At 36.8% G+C, this 26,730-nt stretch overlaps 1 protein-coding gene, 1 non-coding gene and 1 pseudogene across 2 annotated transcripts in view; 2 read left to right on the top strand and 1 right to left on the bottom strand.

Moving 5' to 3' along the window:
• The window catches only part of C7H1orf141 (chromosome 7 C1orf141 homolog), a 35,818-nt gene extending 26,375 nt beyond the window's left edge, over window positions 1–9,443 (bottom strand). The window contains exons 1-2 of the mRNA XM_076862578.1: window positions 9,369–9,443; window positions 6,093–6,250 (exon numbers count right to left, since the gene is read on the bottom strand). Of these exons, the coding sequence (XP_076718693.1) occupies window positions 6,093–6,250; window positions 9,369–9,443 (233 nt within the window). The remainder of the gene's footprint in view (window positions 1–6,092; window positions 6,251–9,368) is intronic.
• Window positions 9,444–14,402: 4,959 nt separating this feature from the next.
• LOC143405402 (U6 spliceosomal RNA) lies at window positions 14,403–14,506 on the top strand. The gene has a single exon (XR_013092099.1). It is a non-coding gene; the product is annotated as a U6 spliceosomal RNA (small nuclear RNA).
• Window positions 14,507–22,044: 7,538 nt separating this feature from the next.
• Window positions 22,045–22,933, top strand: LOC143404743 (aldose reductase-related protein 2-like; annotated as a pseudogene).
• Window positions 22,934–26,730: the final 3,797 nt, after the last annotated feature.

Below are 26,730 nucleotides of genomic sequence, written 5' to 3'. Positions count from 1 at the left end.
CACATACCAGAATGGTCAACCAGATAGGATCACAGCATTTATGTACTGTAGACAGAATGTCCCTCCTCTAAATTTAACTGGTGTGTTCCTTTAAATTTTTGTATTTTATTTTAAGTGCTTATTTAATATCACTGGGAAATACTTCTATGATTGTGTGGTGCTCTAGTGAGAATGGGCATCATCCTGTCTCTACCTGAGATGGGAATGGGTCAAGTGTCCCACCCTGAGAATGATGCTGGCTCTACAGACGTCTCTCAACTTACAAGAGGGTTATGTCCTAATAAATTCATAGTGAAATGAAAATACTGTAAGTAAAAAATGCATTCAAGGCCTTGGTGATGGGTAGAAGCTGGAAGAATTTCAAAATGCATGCTGGAAAACTGCTGATGTTGCCATGAAGGGTCTCACCCTTTTTAACTGAGCTGGTGACAGCACTGTATCCCGCCTGTCCGTGCACTCTGGGTCTGTGGTGGGAGTGGCAGACTTGGTGCTTTTCTGAATTGCTTCTGGGCCCTTCTTCTCTTGCTTGAAGAATAGAGAATGTTTTACCCATGTTGATAGCAGCAAAATTCACAAGAGCTAAACTATGAAACTAGCCTAGGTGTCCATCAATGAACGAATGGATAAAGAAAATGTGATGTGTACAAACAATAGAGTCATTCAGCCATAAATAAAAATGAAATTATAGAATTTGCAGGAAAATGGATGAAAGTTAGGACCATTATGTTAAGGGAAATAAGTGAAACTCATATGTTTCTCTCATATGTGGAAACTATAGAGAAAAAAGGAAAATGAGAGTAGGTGTGGATCTCCTAAATATCAAAGGGAAATCAGTAGAGGAAAGAGATCAAGGGATGGGAGGTGAGGGAAGCACTGGGGAGTGATACTGACTAAATTATATTGTTATGTTGTATGCATGTATGAATATGCAACAACAAATCCTCATCAATATGTACAATTATAATGCACCAATAAAAAATTGGAAAAAAAAGAATAATGCATGTTTGCAGCTGAGTATCTATACAGATGTCTCTCAACTTACAAGAGGGTTATATCATAGTATCTATGCTGCAAACAGCTCTACAGTCTGGCCCTGGAGGGTCTGGGAATTTTAACAGTCATTAAAAAAAATTAAAAAAACAGTCAAAAATTTTTATTTTTTTCCCCATTTTCTCTTGTCACAGCTGATAGTTTTTTTCTGCTTTATAATTTTATCTTTACTCTTGACTTCTGTTGATATCTAATTAGGTCCATGTTTGTTCATAACCACATTCATCTTATTATCCAATGGTCAGTCTACCACAAACTAAGTGTTCTCTTCTAAATGTGCTTTTCCACATTTGGAACATGGGCAAATTGAAACTTTTCCAAATATTTTATTATTCCTTTTTGCTTAATTCTATCTTCAATTCATTATCTCTTCTTGTGTTTTACTGTATGGGTCAAGAGAACCAACCACACTTAAAAATTTCTCCATCTAAATACACAATTTTATTGTTCACAAGCTCTACATTCCACAAAATACTAGAACACACACAATTCAGCCAAGTTCTCTGCCACTATTCGTAACAAGCACCACCATATAATTTCAAAAGTTGAAAGTAATTTACTGTTTTTTTTCACTTCTCACATTTGGTTTGTTGTTTTCTTGCCTTAAAAATTAAAATGAAATATATAACTAATTTTATTTCCTTTCCTTTGTAATCAAACAGTTTTTTCTGCCCTTAGAATTAAGTGATTTTTATCATAACTTTAGCATCCTGGTGACCCTTTTAATCTGAAAATTCAACTCTGTCTTTAAAAGAAGAACATTTTTTTTCCTAATATTTCTTGGATCATTCCTTAACCATCTATTTTCCTCTCTTCTGATTCATGTATTCAGTATATACACATTTACATATTGAGTACACTGAAACTGTGATACATGTCTCTTTTCAATTTGATAAGGTATTTTTTTTTGCAAGATTCTGCCTTGATTTAATCTCCTAAAGTATCTATCCACTTTTCATCTGTATTTTATTTTCAATTTCCCCATTTAGTTTGTGATAAAGGTTTATTTTTTAATCTCCTTTTTCTGATTATTTGTCCTTAAGACACATATTTTCTAAAGCTCTCTTCTGTTCTTCCCATTAAATTTGCTTCATGAGGAGTCACCTGTACTGAATGTTTGGCTCCATCTCCCTCCTTCAAATGAGTCTCTTTAAGTGACTTGTGATTTCTCTTTGGCCACTCTTTCCTGTGAGGACCTCTGGCACCTCTGAAGCTCCAGTTATTTGGGACTCTAATTGGGCAGTAAGATATAAGAGCCTCATGTAATGAATCACTGGCCACCCAGGTGTCATCTAGGATCTCTTGATGAAGAAAATGAGAAATGAAGAAGTCTACAGCAATGGTTCTCAAACCACTAGCTGTATATTAGAATTACCCAGAGGGCTTTGAAAAACACACAGACGAACAGTTCATGATCTCAAGGGTTGGGGGACTGGGGACATTTTTAAAAAGCTCTCAAGTGATTCTAATGAGCAGCTACTATGAGAAGCCCTGCCCTAGACTCCCCAGTTTCTCCACTGTATGGGCTAATGGGAATCCTCTTCCAGCTCCTCAGAGAAGAGAGCATGTTCAATGGGTACTGAAACTCTCTCTAAAGAGAGCTGGAGGAGGTAAAGCCCTTCACTTCCCAGAATCCTTGAGGAGCCTTAAAGGAACCTGTGCCCATGTAACTGAGGAACTCTGTTGGTCATAGCCAAGTTAGGCATAAATCTCTCACATAAGTGCTCCACTTTTTTTCACACTTCCTGTTCCCACCCTATTCCATTTAACTATTAAATCACATGTTATCAAAGATATTAAAAATTTTTGCCTTAATTATCAAGAATATAAGCGATAATAAATATTGGCAAGGATGTGGGGAAAAAAGGCACACTCATACATAGTTGGTGGGACTGCAGATTGGTGCAACCACTCTGGAAAGCAGTATGGAGATTCCTCAGAAAACCTGGAATGGAACCACCATTTGACCCACCTATCCTACTCCTGGGTTTATACCCACTGTATTTAAAGTCAGGATACTACAGTGACACAGACACATCAATGTTTATGGCAGCTCAATTCACAATACCTAAACTATGGAACCAACCTAGATGCCCTTCAACAGATGAATGGATAAAGAAAATGTGGTACATGTACACAATAGAATATTATTCAGCCTTAAAGAAAAATGAAATTTGCAGGTAAATGGATGGAACTAGAGAATATCATGCTAAGTGAAATAAGCCAATGCCCCCAAACCAAAAGTCGAATGTTTTCTCTGATAAGTGGATGCTGATCCATGGTGGGGGTGGGGTAAGGAAGAATGAAGGAACTTTGGATTGTGAAGAGGGGAAAAGGTGGGGCTGTGGGAATTGGAAGGACAGTAGAATGAGACAGACTTTATTATCCTATACACATGTATGATTACACTACTGGTGTGACTCTGCACCATGTACAGCCAGAAGAATGACAAGTTATGCTCCATTTGAGTACAATATGTCAAAATGCATTTGACTGTCATGTATAACTAATTAGTACAAATTAAAAAACAAAAATAGAAAAAAAATCCTAATCTGCTCCCCAATTTTCCCTTCAATAAAGTTAGGACCTAAAAGGAGTATTATCAAAAAACAAAAGAAATTATTATGTTTTTCATAATTCAAAAATATTAATTTCTTCAGAAATACCCAAATATTATAACAAAAGCATAAAATATTAAAAAAGAAAAGTTTGCCTTCTGTAAACATGACTTAAGTGTATTTCCTTACTGTCTTATTTTTAAAGATTAGTATGTATGATTGTACACTGGAAAAACTAAGCTTTAATTTTATTGTTGTTGTGCTATTTTTTTATGCCTACCATGTGTAGGCAATAAATTTTAAATTTTTCACATACATTAACATATTTAATTCTCATGAAGTCCCTATGGAATATATGTTATTACTATCCCCCCTGTAAAATAGGAAACCGAGGCATAGAGAAGTTATATAACTTGCCCTGCTTCGTAAAGCTAAAAGAAAGCAAAGCTAGTATACAAACCTGACGACGAGTCTGTAAACTTCACCATCTTAATCTCTAAACCAGGCTAATATCACTCAGATTACATGATGTCTATTGAACTAAGAGAACAATTTGGCTCATTAAAATTCACTAATGGGCTGGGGGTAAAGCACAGTAGTAGACTGCCTTCCTAGCATGTGTGAGGCCCTTGGTTGGATTCCCAGTAGCACAAGGGGAAAACAAAAATCTACATAGACTGCAATTGTATCCTCTATTCATGTTGTTGTTGTTTTTTTAATATTTTTTTAATTATCGATGGACCTCCATTTTACTCACTTATTTATATGTGGTGCTGAGAATCAAATCCAGCACCCCACATGTGTGAAGCAAACACTTTACCACTAAGCCCCAACCCCAGCCCTCATATGTTTTTTAAAAATATTTTTTTTAGATGTTGATGAACCTTATTTTATTCATTTAATTATATGGGGTGCTGAGAATAGAACCTAGTGCCTCACACATGCTAGGCCAATGCTCTACTACTGAGCCACAACTCCAGCCCCCTTTATTCATATTTAATTATTTTTTCCATACATGAATTTCTCTTCTTGTTAAAAAAAAATGAATCCACACAATATAATCATATATACTGTGTGTGTATCCACACATGATTTTTGTCCTTCCCCACGTTCGCTACTTCCACTCTATGAATTTTTTCCTATGAATTATTAAAATATTACATCTTAATAGGGACAGTTCTATAAATGATTTTGAAGTTATTGGCTTATCTACCTAAAACAAAGTAGTAATGTAAGAAGTTTGCAATAAAATTACATTACGTAAACCATTGATATTTACTTGTGTTAGGAACAAACTGCTTTCTCTTAACTTACTGCTTCACAATGGCGACATGTTTTATTATTCTGGTAAATCACAAATTTAAAAAATCTGAATGAGCTGTGTTTTGTTCTGCTATCAGAATGCTTACAAGCAAAACAATAGGTAGTAGTTACAGTTTTCCACATCATGTTTTATGTTCGATTGGGAGTTATTTATACAACTTTCTTCCAGATACCTCCACCTGAATTCCCCACAGGCATCTAAAACTTAACAGATCCAAAATAAATTCCAGCTCTTCTCACCTTAATCCTCCTACTCACCCAAGATAGAACTGCTTCTATCCACATATTCTCTACAAAGCACTATGATGCATGTACCTGGGCATCAAGCCCAGGTTTGAGGTCATCCTATTGAACTAGATGGTGATAAAGAGAATGGGCTCTGAAATCAGACTACTAGGCTTTAAATCCTTCCTCTTGCTAGTTGTGTGACGTTGGAAGTTATTTAACCTAACACATGGATTTTTCATCTGTAAAACTATAATTACCACATTGGATTGTGACATAAAATAAATGAGATAAGAACAGTATCAACATTACCACCAATGTCCAGTTGACCTGGTTTGATTCTATTTCTTTATACTTCTTTTCAGGCTCTCTACATTTCTGATGCTTGGAAAAATTACAGAGCATTACACATGTACATAATGCTAGGAAAGACCAAGTATGGCATGATTAGGCTATCCATTGTTAAGTACACAAAGAAACTGCCTTATTTAGTTTTCTAGGCAGGCATTTTCTTGTAATATATTAATTAAAGTTTAAAATAAATCCTGACATTAATTTGGAGAAATGTCACTGACTAACTTTCTTTAAAAATTCAGAATTGTGTCTGGGGATGTAGCTCGGTGGTAGTGTTTGCCTCGCATGTGAGAAGTACTGGGTTCCATTCCAAGCACTATGAAAAATAAAAAAGTATTTAAAAAAATAAATAAAAACAAAAATTCATAATTGAAATTACCATCTATGCTAGTGAAATATCGTAACAATATTTTATAAGCTGGGAATCTTCAAATAGTTATCTAGTATATTTTAACTCATAATTGTTATAAAATATGCCATACGACAAAGTTTTCATGTTATATACATTGCATAATTTCATACAAATATAAAGCAATGCTTCCAACCTTCAAACTGAAAGTTTGAGGTCATTATGATAGTTACTTTTTTGATTTTTTAACGTCACGTGACTTATCTTCCATGGTCTTTGATGCTGTCCTCGATGCGGATTGAAGGATAGCACTACCCTCTTCAAATTCTGAATGATAATCAAATGTCAGGGGTAAAGTATTTTCTGTTCCTACATACTGAAGCTTGTTTTTCTGCAACAAAACCAAAGTGACAACAAATAATTACTTTTCCTAGAGGGAATATCCTGTTTGGATAGGACAAAAATTCATCTCACTTTACACACACACACACACACACACACACACACACAAAATGCATGTGGCAGGCAATATTGACAGAACATACAGATTGAAAACTGGGGTCTTGTGCCCCAACTTTTATGCCTTTGCTGTGTGACCTGAGCAAGCTCTTCCCACCTATAAAATGAGGGTACTGGACTAGATGACCACTCAGGCTCCCTTCTAACTCTAACATTCAGAATACAAGGAAAGACCTGCCTATGACATTTAGCAAAGACAATGTCTCTAAAGCAACTTGGAGAGACCCTGTCTGAAAATGAAAACTAAAAAGAGCTGGGGACGTGGGTTGGTGGAAAAGCACCTCTGGGCTCAATCCTCAAGAGCAAAAAAAAAAAAAAAAAAAAAAAAAAAAAATCATTAAAATATAAAATATTTACACAGATGGACTGAAGAGAAAAGAAAAAAGAATATAACTAAAGAGTGAGTTAAGGAGCTGGAAGTTATCTCTAAAAAATTCTCTCAGAGTACAGCATAGAGGAATAAAGGTAAAACTTTTGAAAGGAAAGTTAAAGAAATAGTGGTAAATGCTGATGATCCTAGCTACTCTGGAGGCTGAGGCAGGAAGACTGCAAGCTCAAGACCAGCTTGGGCAACTTAGCAAGGCTCCATCTCAAAAGTAAAAATGGCTGTGAATGTAGCTGAGTGGTAGGGCATCCCTTTTCCATCCCAGTACAGAGGTGTGGGGGTGGGGGGATGGGGGGAGGGGGCGATTAGGGAAGGAAGGAACGAAAAAGAAAGTCAAAAGATAGAGGGAGCTTCTGCATCTGCCCATGAAGAATTAAGTGCTGTAGTAAATCAGGCAGAATATATGAAAACTACCTTCTTCGGCAGGAATGAATCCTGGAAAGAAGAAAAACAAATGAGGTGAATTCTGCAATAGCCCAGGTTACTTCCTAGAGCAATTTCTGGGCTGAGGTTCAGGGAAGGGGAACCCTATGGGTCTGGGGGAATTCAAACCAAACTTTCTGGCCTTGCTGTTGTTAAGTTCAGATGAAAGACAGCAGCAGTGGTCGTGTTTTGGGGCATTAACTCCAGAGAAATGAAAACTTAAATTTATACAAAAACTTGTATAAAAACGTTTGTAGCAGCTTTATTTTATTTTTAAAAGTCTTATTTTTTTGTAGCCAAATCCTGACAAGAACCGAAATGCCCTTCAATGGATATGTGATTAAAACTGTTCTTCCATATAACGGAATACTACTCAGCAATAAAATTTGCATGTTATTTATAATAACAAAACTATAGATTCGTGCAAAAATCTGGGTGAACTTCAAAGTCCATTATGTTTGGTGAAAAAGTCACTCTCAAAACTTTACATATCGGATGACTCTATTTGTATAACATTTTCAAAATTACAAAATTGTGGAGATGGAAAACAAATCAGTGATTGCTTTTCACAGATAGAGATGGTGAATGCAGTGGATAAAAGAAGTAGCATGAGAGTGTTGTGTATAGTGACAGAAAAGGGCTGGATTTTGATTATGGTGGTTACACACTTCTGTAAATGGAATAATACTGCATGAAACTACACATACACACTCACAGGTGTACACAGACACACACACATACACACACACACACACACATACAAATTCATGCTGGTCAAAAAATGAATAAACTGCAGGTAAAAACTGAAGAAAATCTGTAGTCCTGTTGACAGACATCAGGTATCAACATCTTGGTTTTAATATTGTACCATAACTGTATAAGATGTCATCATTGTAGGTAACTTGAGTAAAAGGTACACGGGATTGCCTATACTGTTTTTGTGATTGCAAAAACTGGGTCTACGATATTTTTAAGTTTAAAAAAAATTAAAAAACAAATACCAGAGTGATTTATGTATTAGCTAATTTTTGTGTTAAAAAATAGATAAAATCTACTTTTATGTATGTAGGTGTCTGTGTGTCTGTGTATTCTTATTCTAAATACATATAATTTATATGCAAAGATAAATGTCTTTATGTCTATCTTTATAAGAGTACATAAAAAGATATGAATGAACAAACTCTAATTGTCAAAATGTATTTGCCTCTGATGAGTGGATTATAGGAAAGAGGCCAAAGACTACTAATTAACTTCTCTTTATTTAATTTCTTTATGTCTACTTTTCTTTATGCATCTCTATGCATTGTTTAACTTGTTCCCAAAGGTATGTTTTATATTTACAATTTTAAAATAATAAAAGTTTTAAAAGATGATATATATATATATATATATAGTGTGTGTGTGTATTTTTTTTTTTTTTTTTTTTTTTGGTGCTGGGGATTGAATCCAGGGCCTTGTGCATGTGAGGCAAGCACTCTACCAGCTGAGCTATATCATCAGCTCCAGTATATAATTTTAAAAGAATTTCCAGAAAACCAAAATTTAATTGTTCCTTTATGTCCCAAATTGGGTTTTGAGAACCATATTCTCTTTTAATATTTTTCTTGAATTCTATGAGTCTTGCCTATTTATAGTTTACTTCAATTATTTCTGTAAGTTTTAATTATTTCTAATTTGGTAACTATCCCAAATGTTCTCTTCCTTTTAACATGCCCAAACTAAGTATCTCTGCATATGTTTAACACATTGGTAAGAACTATAGCAGTAGTCACATTTAATATTCAGCAGCAGAGGATTTCTAAGCAGGTGTGATATGTACCATAACCTACTGTAGCAACTGTCTGGAGGTTTTCTTGTACAGTTAATCAATTCTTTTTATTATCCACTTAGAGATTCTTTCACCTAATGTAATGATTTGCTTTTTATAAATTAGTTTATATTTTCAGATTAATCTATCATTAACTAAAAATCAAAATTATTATTTGAAACGTTAATTTTTTAATTTTTTTTTTTTTTAGTTGTAGAAGGTCACATACCTTTATTTATTTTTATGTGGTGCAGAGGATCGAACCCCATGCCTCATGCATGCTAGGCAATCGCTCTACCACTGAGCCACATCCCCAGCCCCTTGAAATGTCAATTTTTTAATGATTAAATTGAATTTAACTTTCACTTTACAGACCTTTATTCTTCTGTTCATGAGTATCTTTGCTTGCTTATCCAGGAGTTCTAACTTCTGTAAGACTCTTTCTGCCATTGTCTGTCAGTAAATTCCTACTTAAAAAGGAAGAGAAGAAAAAAATCTCCGAATCAATTAGAATTTAAACATGTAACTGATTAGACATAAGAGATGACTCATCTTTACATTACTATTTTAGATAAATGATAGAATTGCATAGATCATGGAATAAATCATAGAATTATACATGTATCCACATTTTTTCAGAAGGTCACGTGATCAGCACTCCCACATATGTGTGGGTCCCAGGAATTTCTATATTTAAGAGGAAGTTGAGTTGGAGAAACTTTAAGATTATCATATGAGAACTAGACATGACTCAGGCTTGAAGTAAGGACATGTGGCTTGATTTATGACTATTTTATTTTGCCATGATATAATTTTAATAAAACTAAATGCAGAGTTCACATTTACATAATTCATTGCATTTAAATTAAATTGGTCTATGATCCAAGACTGTTAATATAGCATTTAGCAGGCAATTAGTCACACAGAAAGCATAGCAACTAAGCTGGTTAGTCCCACTGTGGCAATAATTCATATTTCTAGTTAATTAATATTGCTGAAAATACCATCCGGGGTCAAGCAGTTTATATTAGAGATTTGGTAAGTTATTTAAACATGAATACCTTGTCTAATTTAGTTCTGTTTTCAGATGAGAAAACATAAGGCCACAAAGTACCTTCTTGGTGCAAGACAAATATCTTGGGGTAGAGTGGAGGCAAGAATCCAGGAAGGGTAGCTTCAAACTCCCTTTATTTATTTTAAAAATTTGAGCAGATGACTATTCATTTCATAAATCTTTTCTCAGTGAGTTCAATAGGCTCCAGTGGCATTTAAGTATAAATATTATATGGGTCACAGAAAGTATTGAACTCATCAATGTTTATTATTATTATTACTATTATTATTTGTTATGGGAGAAAATACTTCTTTCTGATGCTTCCAATGGTCTGCAGACAAAGTTGGCCAAGTCATTGCCAAACATATTTCACCTGACCTTTGTTTGCTGGTTACTGAGAGAATGGCTATCGCCTAAGCTAAGGGACCAAACTGCTAGTACTGCTAGACCAATTATTCATTGATAGGAGATACAGAATTATTCCTAGGAATCATTGTACTAAGAATAACTTACTTAATCCTTGATGAAAGTAAGGACATAATTTAGATAACTGCATTAATTGAAGCATATTTTTCTAGACTTTTAAACTAGACATACAATTAGCAATTCTTTCTAATTCTAATGCTAGTTTACATATAAAAAGCTATTTCCCCCTGAACTTATGGCAGGGATTTAAACAAAGTCCATTAAGTTAATATGAATTATAGAATTGAACTCATTAATGTTTTTAGTGTACACACTTAGCTTCTTCCCAGCTAAAAAACAAAACAAAACCCTATTTCTCCCATATTGTATGTGATTCAGTCAACATCACATGGAGACAATTATGCATAAAAGACAAAGATTCAAGCTCACATTATTTTGTACATGATTTCTTTCAGTTCTTTCAACACTTTTCCTTTACTACACATTGCACCATGTATAAATTCTTAAAGCTTCTGATAGTACCTTTCCCCTTCCTGTCCCAGCATGCTCTCTGCCACTTTGCTATATCCACTTAATTCATCTTCATCTCATGATGTAGTTTTATGTGTATTAGGGTTTTTTTTTTATTGCTATAACAAAATATCAGAGGCTAAGTACTTCATAAAGAAAAGAGGTGTGTGTAGCTTACAAATTTGGAGACTCAAAGTTCAGGATCAAGCAGCCCCATTTTTTTGGCCTGAAGTGAGGCCTCGTGGCAGATGATATTACAATAGTGGAAGTGTAAAGAGAGTCATCGTAGCACGGCAAGACACAAAGCCAGAAAGTAGGGAGGGCCAGTTTTGCTCTTTTATAACAACCTCTCATGAGAAATAACCAGAGTCCCTGGAGAACTGTACTAACTCCCTCTGAGGGCAGGACCTCCTGTGATCTAGTTCCTTCCCACTAGGCTCCATGTCCTAAAGGCTCTATCACCTCACACATAGTAGGCTCAGGAACAAACTCCCAACATGTGAGCCTTTGGAGGACATCCTTAAACTATATCCAAACCATAGCACGAATATGACAAAGAATTTATGCAAAGGAAATTCTATTCCGTGGGTAGATAGCTTGCCTTGTTATGACCTACATAACCAGAGATGTATCTGGGCAAGGGGAGATGCAGAATAAAGGTGTTAGGCACGTGTGAGTTCCTTGGACTCTGAGTCTCCTACAGGAAAGCAGGGGCAGATTTTAGAGGAGAATAATAGATTACTTAAACACTACATAATTTTTTCTTTTTGAGGCCCAGGAACCAATCCTTTTGTGCCCTAAGGTATTTTAGTTTCTGTGAATTCAAGGGGGTAAGACGTCTCTATTCCTCAGTACAATTGCTTTCATGGGAATCAAAGATTTCTATCTCTCAATAAGAGACAGAAAGGTAAATAACCAGAAAGACCAGCATATTGAAGCGAATGGGCTTCCCAGTTTAGGCAAGGTATAAATTATATGAGGGACAACTGCGGCACACTGCTTACTTGTGGTAAGGAACAGAAAGCAGGTCATTTTAGAGTAAGATGTCCTGTGCCTCTTACTTTTAGAGTCCTCCCATCTTCAACCTCACATCACACATTTTAAAATGTTCCATGTCATCCAGTTTTATATATGTGGGATCCTATGATAAGGAACAATGTTTATGGTTTTGTTTAAAAATTATTTTGCTATGAGTGAATTATTTGGCTATCTTATGAATTCTGGAAAATCACTACACATATCACAAAATTTTTAAATTGAGGAAAACTAACCAATTATTTTTGAGTGTCAATAAAAATTTTATGAATACTAAATTTGTTAGTGAAACTAACAGAATATGATTCACTTTGAAGTCTTACACTTTGGAACCAACACTTTTTCTTCCATTTTGCACAGTTTCATGGATCTTTGGCAATGTGCCAATCATGCCTGATAAATGGCCTGAGAGAAGATGGAGGTGAAGAAACACCAGAAATTAACTTTCTTGCTTTTCTCATTAAACCAAGGGTACAAAAGGCCTATTATAAATTAATGAGTACTTTTTTTTCAATTTTTAATATTTTTATTGATTTTAAATTTTAAAACAAAATCCAGTTTGAATCACAAAATTCAGTTGCAATCATGATTGGAAATAAAATGTTTACAATATATTTCTAAAGCTATTATTCTCTGTAATAATAAGACATTTAACAGCATAGCATGATATGCAGTTTTCATTCCAATGGTTTATATATTTTCTTAGGATGAATTACATTTTTTAAAAATTTAACACCACTTCATTGAACTGTACAAAACCAAAAACATATTTTTAAAAGACTTGTCAAACATCATTCATGAGTGTGTTTTAAAAAACAGCTCTACAGCGTGCAGGTGAAGCCGAGAGCTGTTTCCACCTTCTGGAAGGTGGAAACCTTCAGGAAGTGATCTGGAAAGGCTTCACCCTCACCATCAAGAAGAACAGATTTGGGGATTTTTCCCCCCCAAAAAATTGTTTTTTACTTGATCCTGCTGGAGTACTGGTACACACAGAACCCCCACCTGCCACATTTAATCAGAATCTGACCCACCTGATTTTGTGTAATGCTAAAGCTACCAGGTAAAGAACCAAGGTGAGAAACAGTACAGAGATTTAGGAATGAACTCTAGAGGGTATGTCTTCTAAAAAGGGATCTATCTATTATTTTATATCAGTAAAGAGGTGTTACTGAACATAATCTCTTCAATATATGAATTTATTTTAAATGATATTTCAAATAGCAATAAGTTCCATTACGTGCTATGGCCTAAAATAGTTTTTTAGAAAAAAAGGTACTTTGTTATTCAACTTCTCATAATATCCATGCTGAGTATTTTCATATATCTTCCAAGTACTGAGCTTTTTCATAATTCCAATGAGGTCAAACCTCTTATACTTTTGACTAATAAAGACTTATTTTCTATGTTGGACACTTTTGGTTATTCACCAAAGCCTCTTGATTGGTGATGCAGTGGACCCCCAGTCCTTGTAAATGATTAATATAAATATATACAAACTATAAGAGATTGATTTTGCTAGACTTTGAAAAACCTCATTTGCATTCCAAAACCAAACCTTAATGAGAAACCAAAGTCCGTGTTAGCAAGTTAATGAATACTTTTCTGCTCTTTCTTTGAATTGGTGTAACTTTGGCTAATATTGGTTTCTCTGACAACAGTCACATCTTCCTGCCTTCTCTGAAGTTTTCTTGTCTCTTCAACTTGGTCCTTCTTCCTCAGTTCACCCCCTAAATACTGGTGCTCATAAGGGCTTGACCATCTTTCTCATCTTTCAATATATTCTTGGAAGATAACCTCTCAAGACCCATGGCTTCATCTACTGCTACCTGTATTCAAACAAAATCTCCCTTCTGAATTCCAAACCAACACTGCCAGCTAACTTATATCTCCCATAGGAACTGCAATTGCAGATTTCAGAGTAAACTTCCCCTGTTGTTTTTATCCCCCAACCAAAAATCTCTTCCAATCTTCATTATCACATTAGCATCTCTTAGGTTTCTAGCTCATACTCTTAGGTGTCATAATGATTCTCAACCTTGGTTACACTGCAGAATAAACCAAGAAACCTCCAAGGAATACTGATTCCCAGTTGCCACCCCAGACTTTCTCAGTTAGAATTGATTGAAGTGAAGACTGGTGATCTGTTTTTAATGCTATTGTGATGCAGCTCTTCTCAAAAAACAGAATTTGGTCCCCACTTTACTGGAAAACTCTTTTACTCCCACCCCCACCTAAATGTGTATATGCTACATCTTAAATATCTTTTTAGCTCTTCTGTTCTTACCCATTTACATTGCTACTGCCTCCATTTAGGATTCATAACTTCTTTCCTGGATTATTTCACAGCTTAAAAATTTGTCTTTAAGTGCTCGCTTCGGCAGCACATGTACTAAAATTCACATGTACTAAAATTGGAACGATACAGAGAAGATTAGCATGGCCCCTGCGCAAGGATGACTCGCAAATTCATGAAGCGTTCCATATTTTTAATGAATTCTAATGCACTCTGTTGTTACATATAATTAAATTAAAATAAAAAGATAACATTCATATATTTTTTTAAAAAATTTGTCTTTACATTGGATTCATTCTATTCTCCATTCTATTCTTCACATCTGTATTACTTTTTCAAAAAAAAATATATAATCTTATGCCTTTTTGCTTGGAGCTCCAATTCCTCCAACTGCTTTCAAAACAAATTTTAGGCCAAGTGCAATGGCACACACCTGTATTCCCAGCTACTTGGGAGACTGAGACAGGAGGATCATAAATTCAAGGACAGCCTGGATTGTTTACTCAAAACAAAAAAATATATAAAGGGCTGGGGCTATATTTCCATGATAGAGTACTCCTGGGTTCAACTTCCTATATTGCAAAGCAACCACCCCCCCCACCCCCCACTCCCGCCAACAAACAAACAAATGTCAAGGTCCTTAATTTATCATATGAGGTTTATGGTCTGGTCTCTGGCTAAGTCTTTAACCTAACCTGCTTGTTGTTGAAATATACTTGATAACTCTATCACAATGAAATGAACAACCTGTGGTTCCTCAAATGTTGTACCTCTCTTTATTGTTCCTTTACTTTTTTTTTTTTTTTTTGGTACCAGGGATTGACTCAGGGGTACTCCATCACTAAGCCACATCCCCAGCTCAGCCCTATTTTGTATTTTATTAAGAGATAAGGTCTCACTAGGTTGCTTAGCACCTTGCTTTTGCTGAGGCTGGCTTTGAACTCACAATCCTCCTCCCTCAACCTCCCAAGCCACTGGGATTATCAGGCATGCACCACCACGCCCGGCATTCCTTTACTTTTGATATTCTGTCTACAATGCCATTCTTCTGTTCCTTGTCTTCCTAAATTTTCCTCCTCCTTCAAGACCCAACACAAGTGAAACCTCTGCTAGGAAGTGTTCCCCAATCCTATGATTTTGAAGCCAAATGTCTTCGTTTATATGAAATCTTATGTGCACTGCTAGACTAACACTTACTTGCTCTAACTAAATATTTCATATACTTGTCTCCTCCTTACTATGTATTTATTGAAGGTAGGAACCTAATTTATCTTCATATTTAAGTGTACCTAACAACTTAAAAGAATGAGTTAACCATCAGTCACAGAAGAAATGCACAAGTATAAATGCTGTTGCTGCTTTCAACCTTCATTCAAGCTTTTGCTTTTAGTTTACTTCATGAGTATGTACAAATCTTTGACAAGCCTATCAAGGTTCTTCTGGATAAAGCCATAGCTTAAAGAAGAGACAGGTGGATGAAGAGGAGAAGGAGGGGGAGGAGGAGAAGGAGGAGAAGGAGAAAATTGGTTGAAGGGAAATAAGAATTAAAGAAATAGATCTCATGGCTGGGGATGTGGCTCAAGTGGTAGCGCGCTCGCCTGGCATGTGTGCGGCCTGGGTTCGATTCTCAGCACCACGTACAAACAAAGATGTTGTGTCCGCTGATAACTAAAAAATAAATATTAAAAAATTCTCTCTCTCTCCCCTCTCTCACTCTCTCTTTAAAAAAAAAGAAAAGAAATAGATCTCATATTTAAAAGCAATATAGCAAACATTGATTCTTCCCAACTTTCAAACTTAGAAAGGTAGCCTAGTATCCTGCTTAAGGACATGGTCTCTAGATTAGACTGCCTGCACTGATTCTTAACTCTACCACATAAGAGCTGTGTGAATGTAATGAGTTGTGTTTAACTTGCTGTGTTGTCTATCTATAAAAATAGAAATAATAAAAGTTATTCACGGGATTGTTATGAGGTTCAATTGTGCAAATATAAATGACAACATGTTAAGTGTTTGATAGAATAAATAATCCAAGTGAAGATACACTTACCAGTTAGACATAAAATGGGATTTCCTTCCTATAAATGCTGCAAAATGCATGTTCTCCAGTTGTAGACCATTTTATGTTTTTCTGCCATATCCACCACCAAGCAGTCAACAATGGTCTCCATATGTCTGATTGGCTATTTGTTTCCTTCTCAGTATATTTCCTCAACTATACCTCTACAAAATCATTTTGGAACTTAGGAAACATTAAGAATTTTAAGCACTTTGGTATCTTGTATTATAATCCAACAATTTAAGATCTTCTGTAATAATGTCATCTAATTAGCTTGTTTCCTTCCCTAACTTCCTCCTGGTTTCATTTTGAATTTTTTGTTAAATTCTTATTTAGAATTCAGTGAGCCCAAACCAAAACTCATGGTCCTATAAAACCCAAGGGTAGAACTGAATCAATAGGAACTATTTAGGAAAATTGCCCAATCATTACTATGTCTCCATACCTCCATCTCCGAAAAAAATTAGTTTTGTATTCAGTAGATCTAATTATCCCCTTTCAACTGATATAGTAACTGAGGTGGGAGAGATTATCTCAAAGAATTCTCACTGAAGCATTCTTTTATGTTCTTACAATTAGGGTGCAATGCTTCCATCTAGAATACAAGGTTCTTAAGTGGTCATAGAAGCCTACCTCATAGAATCTCAGGGATAGACATGGGCACAGTCTGTCACATGAAGAGTGAGTCTGCATGGACACAAAGAGGACCAGACCTTTCCGATCCTGGCTTTGATTTCCATTGTCATTGTTCCCCGTCCAATCTTCAGCTTTCTGGTTTTCTTCCCCTGGATTACTGCACCTTCTAATTTGCTTACCCCTAAAGTTCCTCTGCATCCTTCAAATGTTGATCCTTCAAAATGCTATTGGAGCTGTCTTAAATAGGATCGGATCCAGCTCTAGTGTGCAAATCTTGGCTTGCTCCTTATTAGTTGCAGAGTGATCCCCCAAATCTTCAGAAGACATACGAGGCCATTCAAGAAAAGACAGCCCAAGATCTGGCTCAATTCCCCTTTCCAATGATCTCCCATCACAGTGTTTTATCTTCCGCCGTATTCTACCCTCCTTCCCTGGATATTCCCTACCCCTTTTCCCACCATGTGCTGTACTCATGCTTTTTCTTCCACTCAGAATGTTCTCTCTTCCGGACTTCCAGTCGCAAGCCTACTCTATCAAATCCTGGTGTAAAGGTGTCCCCTTAAGAACTCTACTTGGCGTCTACTCATTCCTTGCCTTGTGACAGTCTGTTTCTTGTGAGCTCCTGTTGCACTCTGTCCCCCATTGACACACGTAGCACACACTGTTTCATGTTAAAGAGATTCACTCTTTGACACATCTCTTCTCCACTGTCTTGAAGCTCATTTAAAGCAAGAATTGGGTTACCCACCTCTGAACCTCAGCGCCAGGCAGAGCATTTTAGAACTATCTGAATCTGAAAAATGACATTTTAATTTGGAGATGTCCCTGAATATAACATTTTAGGGATAAACATTCCGATTTATCTGTAATGAACAATGTTCTTTCATGACTTACTAGATAGAGGATGAAATATGAAACAGTGAATTATTACACAATGTGGTTCTTGCCAAATCTAAACTCAGTAAAACTGTTTTGAAAGGAAACTCAGATTTATGTTCTTAATTACTGGATCAGCAATGACCATTTCTTGAGGGAAAAAATATAGTGAAATAGAAAACTTGCTAATTAGGACCCAATAAATTTCCAAAATCACTCTTGTAGTAAATCAAAGATCTGTCCACATTGGACTTATTTCAGCATCAACATATTAGCACAACAGAAGATGAGTCATTACTAAAATATTACAGCTTTTAAAAACCTATTTTTAGGGACACTATTTTATTTTAACAGTGTGCACCTTGGGGACTGAAAAGACAAAGAAACAAAACCCAGGGTTGTCAATATAATAAGCTCCCTTAAGAAGGCTTCTTCAGCAAGTTCTCAATGTCTCCTCTTAATAATTCAGGGAATCCAAAAAAAATCTCTAAACTCACAAACTGAAGAGCAGAAGTGAGCAATTATCTAGAAAATGGAGACATTAAAATTTACTTCCATTTTATGGCTTTATCAATTTAAACATTTATTTCTTGAGGACAAGGCCCCTGTCTTGTGTTTTTATCTAACACAGACTCTAAACACTACCCTGAGACCACAGTAAGTCCTCATTTTATTTCCTAAATGGTTAATTTTTACTCCATAATGAAAAAAAGTGGTGAATTCCTGCACTTCGTATTCGAAATGCAGACACAGAGGAATCTTCTTTTCTTTTAAATCTAAAATGTTGATAAATGGTTCATGTTATAGGCTGAATTATACCTCCCATCCAGCTCATATGATGAAGTTCTAACCTCCAGTTCCTCAGAATGTGATTGTATTTGGAAAGTCCACCTTGAAAGAGGTCAAGCTAAAATAACATTGTTAGGGTGGGCCCTGGTCCTTATGACTGGTGCCATGTAAGAAGAGATTAGGGTGGGAGACAACACACAAAGACCTTGTGAGGACAGAGAGAAGGCAGCCACCTGCAAGCCAGGAGATCTGGGAAGAAGTAGCTCTGCCCACACCTTGATGGGTTTTCAGCCTCCAGTTTTGTGAATATACAAATTTCTGTTGTTTACCTCCCAGCCTTTATGACCTGCAAACTAAGGTAGCCATTGAATAGGGAGAACTAGTTAAAAAATTTTTGTAAAAAGATGTAACTGTAAACCTGGTCCATATGCTCAGAGACATAACATACATTTTCTCTCTCTCTCTCTCTTTTTTAACATGTATTAAAATTTTATTTGTTTTAAATTCGTTCACATATGATGACAGCTCAAGACATAACATACATTTTCTTGGCCCCTTTTTGTTATAAGAGAAATTGAGAGAAAGCTTACTCTTCATTTTTAACCTTTACTACAATTGTCACCAATTTGAGGTTAAAAGAGAAGTTTCCAAAGGAGGAAAAAAAAAAAAAATCAAAGAATTTTAAAAGTATGGTATACATGCTTTGGTAATATTGTGAGCAACCAATCAGATAAGGATTCGATGAATTAATTGGCCAACTCGAGATCACACCATAATTACCAACCACAAGAGTGATGAACGCCTGCCAACCATTCCAAGTATTTTCTGTCTTGGGCAAGTTGGGAATGCATCCATTTTGCGCCCTTGAGGGCATCTCCCACGTCTGGCCCCGCCCCCAGTCCCCCTGCCCCTTCCACCCGGTTCAGAAAGTAGGGAGCACAAGTCGAAACACTTTATGCTGCAATGATTTAATGGGAAGCCAAAATCTGGGACAAAATTGAGGCAGCTCGGTAATGCGAAGAACAGGCGAAGGGGTTTTCTACCTGCCGGCCTCCCTCCGTTCTCACCCCTGCCCAGGCGGACACCGCGCCTCCCCACCCGCGCTCTCCCCCAGAGCCTCCTGCCGGGAGGGGTGGAAAGAGCCTCTCCTACCTCCCTACGAATGTTAATCTCCAGCTTTTCCAAACAAACCGCGGGTCTCCTTTCTCGGGTGGCTCGGAACTCCCCGCCGCGCTGATCCGAAAACAACGCGTCCTGTGTCCATAGAAACAGTTTCCAGAGCTCGTCTTGAGACGTTTGCCCCCATACTTTTGTCACTAAAGGCCAAAGTGACTCACCAAATACTTATGGGCCTAAAGCCGATTATGCTGACGGAGTGGAAAGAAGAGAGGTCAGGAAAAGAAGAGCAAGGGCAAAGAACTGAGGGACAGTTAACGTTGCTCCTCTCTATTGTCACTTCTTCCTCTTGTATTTTCCCGGAAAGGCAGAATTTCAAAAAGAAGAGTAAGTATACAGCTTGCAGGTTCGAATGGAGGTCCATAGCCTATTTTTGAATAGCTGATAGGATATTTTTTTCATGACTGAGGAAGTGAAAAAAGAATATATCTTATTCACAAGGCCAAGAAAGCACCTGTTCTAATTAGTATTATATAAATTGTATAGCAGGTGTGGGGACACACACACACACACACACACACACACACACACACACACGGCAGAATCATAATACAAAACAGACTGACTTGAAAACACCTTGTATTTGACCAACAATAACAGGACATTTCTATAAAATATTGGTTACATTTTTACTCAAGAGTTATCTTGGTAAGCATTTTAAGAATATACCTTGTCTGATATATCAAAATAAAAAAAAAAAAGAAAAGTTTTTAAAAATAGCATTAATTACTAAAAGATAAGTCAGTGCTAGTGGCCATGCAAGAAATTTGCCCCCCCCCCAAAAAAAAAGTGTGTTTGTGGATCTGTAATTATCAAAATTTGACTAGGGCTGGGAATGTTGAGGCCCTGGGTTTGTTGCAGAGTGGTAGACCTGATTCTGGGAATTCAACAGATGAGACTGGGCCACTTGCCCCAAAAAACAAATAGAAAAAGTAATTGTGAAAAGCATGAAAGAAACTTTAATCAGTGTAGTTATCCTGGGAGACAAGGGAACCTGTGTCCTTATCTCTATCCAGGGGCTGACAATGACTTTGAGATCTTGTAGAAAGGGGAATAAGGTCAAGGATTGGGTGTTTGCACAGCTAGAGGCTTTTCTTCACAGCTGCTGCTGCAGATGATATTGGTCAGATGATCTTGGTCAGTAGTGGTCTCCATCTTTATCTCAGGATTTGGCTATCAGGCTCTTGTCACTATGAGAGAAAGTTGCTGTTGCCTTGGACATAGTTTTGACTCTTGTCACAAGATATTTATCCATCAGACTTGTTATTCTGGAATTTAAAGTGACTCAGACTATAGGAAACAGATATAAAATGGAGGCAGAGATGCCAAATCTTTAATCCTGCTTTTAGTTACCTATCAAGACATTTGTAGGCAAAAGTGAAAAGTTTAAGTCTTTGTTTCAGGTTCAATTCCCCCCTCTCTCTCTCTCTCTCTCTCTCTCTCACACACACACACACACACACACACACACACACAAATTTGTGGCCACAAGTTGCTAGTCAAAATGCATAAAAAAACAATGGTATCAGTTCATTTTACATACTTAATGTATAAAAATACAATAATAAAATGATAAGGTAGTTTGATTCTATAAATTTAAAAAAACTATATTCATTTAAGAACAATAATTTGTACAGAATTGGTAACTACAATGTAGTTGATTGTGGTAATTTGCCTAAGATTATTATACCTTCAGCTCATAAATTGATACAGAGATGAAATTAACCTCTTCTTTTTTTCCTTCCTTCCTTCCTTTCTTTCTTTCATACCAGGGATTAAACCCAGAGGTGCTTAACCACTGAAACATAACCCCAGACCTTTTTTTTTATTTTTTAATTTTGACACAGGGTCTCACTAAGTTGCTTAGGGCCTCACTAAGTTGCTGAGGCTGCCTTTGAACTTGTGATCCTCCTGCCTCTACCTCCCGAGCTTCTGGTATTATAGACATGTACCACTGCACCTGGCAAAATTAGCTTCTTAAAGGAAAATTAAGGTAAAAATGTTAGCTACTCATCACTCTGTAGTCAGTAAAATTTATAAAGCATGAATCTTATATAAAAATCTTAGAATATTGTCATTTTCTTAATTAAAATTTTGGAACATCTACTATATGCCAGATATTTGGCTTAAAAAAAATTTAAAAAATAATATGACACTAGACATCTATCTGCTTTCTCAGAACTATTTCTGTACCACCATGGCCACCTTTGTGGAGCTCAGCACTAAAGCCAAGATGCCCATTTTGGGTCTGGGCACCTGAAGTCTATTCCAGTCAAAATCAAAGAAGGTGTGAAGGTAGACACTGATGCAGGATATCTCCAGATAGATTGTATATGCATCTATTAGAATGAGAATGAGGTGGGAGAAGCCATTCAAGATCCAAGAGAAGATTATACCATAGAAATACCTCTTCATTCTTAGAAAGTTGTGGTATACCTTCTTTGAGAGAAACCTCGGGAAGGAAGCCTGTCAGAAGAACTGGGCTGTCTGAACATCTGTCTTATTCACTGGCCACAGGATTTCAGCCTGAGAAGGAGTTGTTCCCCAAAGATGATAAGGCAATAGCCTCATCAGTATATTAACATTCTTGGATGCCTGGAAGGTTGTGGAGGAGCTGGTAAATGAGGGATTGGTTATAGCCCTTGGTGTCTTCTACTTCAATCACTTTCATCTTGAGCAAGCCTGGACTCAGACCTGAACCAGTGACTAATCAGGTCGTGTGTCACCCATACCTCACCCAGGAGAAACTGATCCAGTACTGCCACTCCCAGGGCATTGCTGTATCAGTCTAGGACCCCCTGGGCTCTCCAGATAGACCTTGGCCCAAGCCAAAATACTCTTCACTTCTGGAGAATCCCGGTTAAAGAGATTGTTACAAAGCACACACACACACACACACACACACACACACACACACACACACACAAATTCCCTGGCCCAGATTCTGATCTTGTTCTAGATCCAGAGGCATATGGTGGTGATTCCCAAGTCTGTGGCATGGCATGCTTTTTTGAGAACTTTCAGGTCATTGAGTTCAAATTGAGTGATGAGGAGATGGCATCATTGTCAGCTTCAACAGAAACTAGAGGGTCTGTGTCCTGGCTGACCAGGCTTATTTGGTGGAATAATCCTTCAATATCAAATACTGCAGCTCAACTTCCTGAGGGGATTATTTGGTGGATTCTTCTCTTCACTGAAGTGGATATGGCTCCCCCTGAGCCCTAGTGTAGCTAAGCTTATGTGAAATACTGTGTCCAACCTGGTTATAGTTCAGAATCTAGGCAAGGTTTCTTTTTAAATTTTTTATTGGTATATTTTTTTAAATTTTTTTTATTAGTTGCTCAAAACATTACAATGACCTTGACATAGCATACATTTGGTTCAATGGGGTATGAATTCTTATTTTTTCACATGTACTGATTGCAGGATCCCATTGGTTGTACAGCCACGTTTATACCTACAGGTATATTATAATTATACAAAATAGTTGGATTTGTACATGCACATTAAGTTGTTCAATCTCCTTCCCCATTCCAAACCTTCCCCCTTTCTTCCTCCCTCCCCTTAGGCAAGGTTTTATTTAGATCCACATTTTAAACCAAGAGAACACTATCACAGGGAAGTATGACTCAAATGAGCAAATGACAATTTCTTCCACTTATTTTTGATCTGATCAAATGTTAAACATCCGGAACTCTGATAACACTACAAAGATAAAAAGAATTTTTAAAAGATAATAAAAATTAATAGTATCTCATTTCAGCCTTCATTTTCACTAATCCTTAATCCTCAACTAGTACCTGTGGAAAATGTATTTATCTTTAGTTTTAGAAGTCATTGTCACAGGAGAAGAGATTTCTCCAAAGAAGGTTCTGAGAAGGGGTTTTTGTTTCAAGACCAGTGGGATTCTTGGCATATGCCATGGGAAAGAATTTAGCATGTGTCAAAAGTATAAACACATCTTATTTAAGCAGGTAAAGACATAATCAAGGGAGAATAAAGACCATCTCCAGAGGGAGACACAGCAGCCTGATGGTGTGGGATGGTGCTGGAGTTGGGTCTAGAGGTGAAGCCATGGCAGAGTTTCACAATGTTGTGTCAGTGCTCTCTGTGCTTGCATACTGCCCTCATGTTACAAGGGCAAGGGTCAAAGGCCCTTCCTTTGAGACTCAGCATCTCTCCCTGGTCTCAAATTCCTATCTTGAACGCAAAGAAATTGTGATTTGCCAAACATCATACAATTACTAAGTATTAATACAACATGCTATTTTCTCTTTAATTAAAAAAAATTGGTAGAATGTACACAAAAATAATTCAAACGAATTCTTTTTTAACTGCTTTAAACACCTCAATTAAACTCAATAGGTTATCTACTAAATGATTTTATGAACTTATTTTAGAAAAATACTGGATAAAGGAGCCTAATGGATGTTTCATTTAGAAAGCATACAGAGTCCTTAAAATATAAACTTTTTTTCTGTCAGAAGGCAAAGAAAGTCAGATCCGCAGACTTTTTCCTACTTTGAGGAAAACTACAAAGGCCAGCTACAAAGCTGGAGGCCATGCTTCTCAAGACTGTCATTACTTCTGCCACCAAGTTCAGGGTTCTCAAACCCTGACTAGAACCCTCAGGTTTGATGATTCATCAGAAAGACTCACAGAAATCACTGAAAGCTGTTTTATTTAGGATTATAGTTAATTGCAAAAAAGGACACAAATGAGAATCAGCCAAGGGAGGAGGCTCCTAGGGCAAAGATCCTTGAGCGCGGAGTTTCCCTCAAACTCCTTTGGTGGAGTCAGGACAACTGGCTGTCCCAGAATTGTCCTAAAGCAGTGCTCATGCAACCAGGGGAACTCACCTGAAGGTTACCAAAGTTTTTAGTAAGATTTCATCACAAAGTCCTGATTAGTTGATTCCTCATATGGTTAATGAGTTTCTAGGTTGACTGATATCATATGACCAAAGCCCTCACCTTAAGTCACACTATTCATCTTTCTGCAGTGGCCAGCCCCCTCCCAAAGATTGTGCAGGTGTGGTCAGCTCCCCACCCTGAATTACACTGCTAGGCTATTGTGTGTGACTGAAGGTACCCAGCAAACAAAGATCTTCCTATCAGGCTCAACAACCCCAGGGCCCAGTTTATTTCCCAAAAGCCAGGGTAAAGGTCAAACTTTCTCTCTGGCAAGAGATTCTATTCTACAGATTCTTTACTAAACATCTTCTGTATGTGGTCCACTATTTAGTAGCTCGGAATGGTGAAAACCCCCACTTTCTGCCCTCTCTGAAGAAGGCAGCTTATTTTGCCCTTTCCCCACAGAGATTATGAGGTCTGGGAGAAGTGACAATATTCTTCAGCTTTCCGATTGTCCTTTTCACACCTTTATTTGCTTTTTATTTTTTTAAAAAAAGTCACCTCTTGTGAGGTTCAAACCAACCATCTCCTCACACCTACTTTATAACAAATTCCAGTCATTTCCACTTTCACAGACCTGGGAACTTCCTCAATTTGAGTAGAATAAAATGCAGAAAAAATACAATGCACTCTTACTTTTATAGACCCTCCCACCACTTGAGGGCAGTATACTAAAGTTTAGATGGTTGAAATTTTAGAAACTTAAAAATAACTTGAAATGACACCAAATAGCTCATGATCAAAGCTGCAAAGCAACTCCCTGCAGATGTGCCCTTTTCCAGTCAGAGGGTAAGCTACTATCACTATGTTGTAGGTTTTCAGAAATACCCTTTATTGAGCTGGGCTGGAGTCATGTGGTCGTAGACAGCAAGTGTGAGGCCCACTGTCAACAGTACAAGTACTTTGCTTCTCCGAAATCTATAATGAACCTATTATAGATTCATGCAATTGCTACTATGGAGCAGGAAACCACTGGATTAATACTTAACACTTTACTTTGTATGTGTCTTTATTTTTTGAACCACTTTTACTTTGTGTGTGTCTTTATTTTTTGCTGCTCCTGAGGCCTGATTTGTATCTTTCTCATTAGCATTCCTTATAGAAACAAGAAGATCTTTCTTTGGTAAGAGAAGAGTTGCTTTCCTAACTCAATGCTGACCAAAAAAAAAAAAAAAAAAATTGATTTTAAATGCTGATAATTATAACCTGATTTTTTTCCCACTTCAGTTACACTTGTATTTCTTCTTTTTTTTTTTCAATTTTTTTTGTAGTTGTGGATGGACCAACTGCCTTTATTTTATTCATTTATTTTTTCATGTGATGCTGAGGATTGAACCCAGTGCCTCACACATGCTAGGCAAGTGCTCTACCACTGAACCTCAACTCTATCTTGTATTTCTTCTTTATTTGTACTGGGGATTGAACCCAGGGACACTTTACCACTGAGCCACATCCCCAGACCTTTTTTATTTTATTTTATTTTGAGGCAGGGTCTTGCTAAGTTGCTTAAGGCCTCAATAAGTTGCTGAGGCTGGCCTTGAACTTGTGAAACTTCTGCCTCAGTCTCCCAAGCCACTGGGAATTACAGGTGTGCCACTGTGCCTTGCTTAATAATGATTTATTTTAAAACTATAAACTAAATTCAATTAGAAGTTAATATCAAATAGTATTATTATGGTGAACTAAAGGAAAAATTAAATATTGGTAAGTTGTTACTAATTATTAAATGATTAATGCTCTCTCAAACTCCCCTTCTATTTCCTTTTGGTTTCCTCCTACTAATTTGGTTATGATAGGAACAGAGAGATGCAAATGTTGGGAACATGAGGTTAAGGGAATAATTCTATAAAATGGGCCCACTGTACTGACCCCACATTCTTTTTTACAAGAAGCAAGTTACCTGCAGCCTGCCTGGCTTAAGTGGACAGATTATGTCACATTCCTCAGCAAACTACCTGTGATCTATAGGA

This window comes from Callospermophilus lateralis, chromosome 7 (assembly GCF_048772815.1).
Source record: "Callospermophilus lateralis isolate mCalLat2 chromosome 7, mCalLat2.hap1, whole genome shotgun sequence".
NCBI classification, from domain to species: Eukaryota; Metazoa; Chordata; class Mammalia; order Rodentia; family Sciuridae; genus Callospermophilus; species Callospermophilus lateralis.
This window is presented reverse-complemented; position numbering and strand designations above follow the sequence as displayed.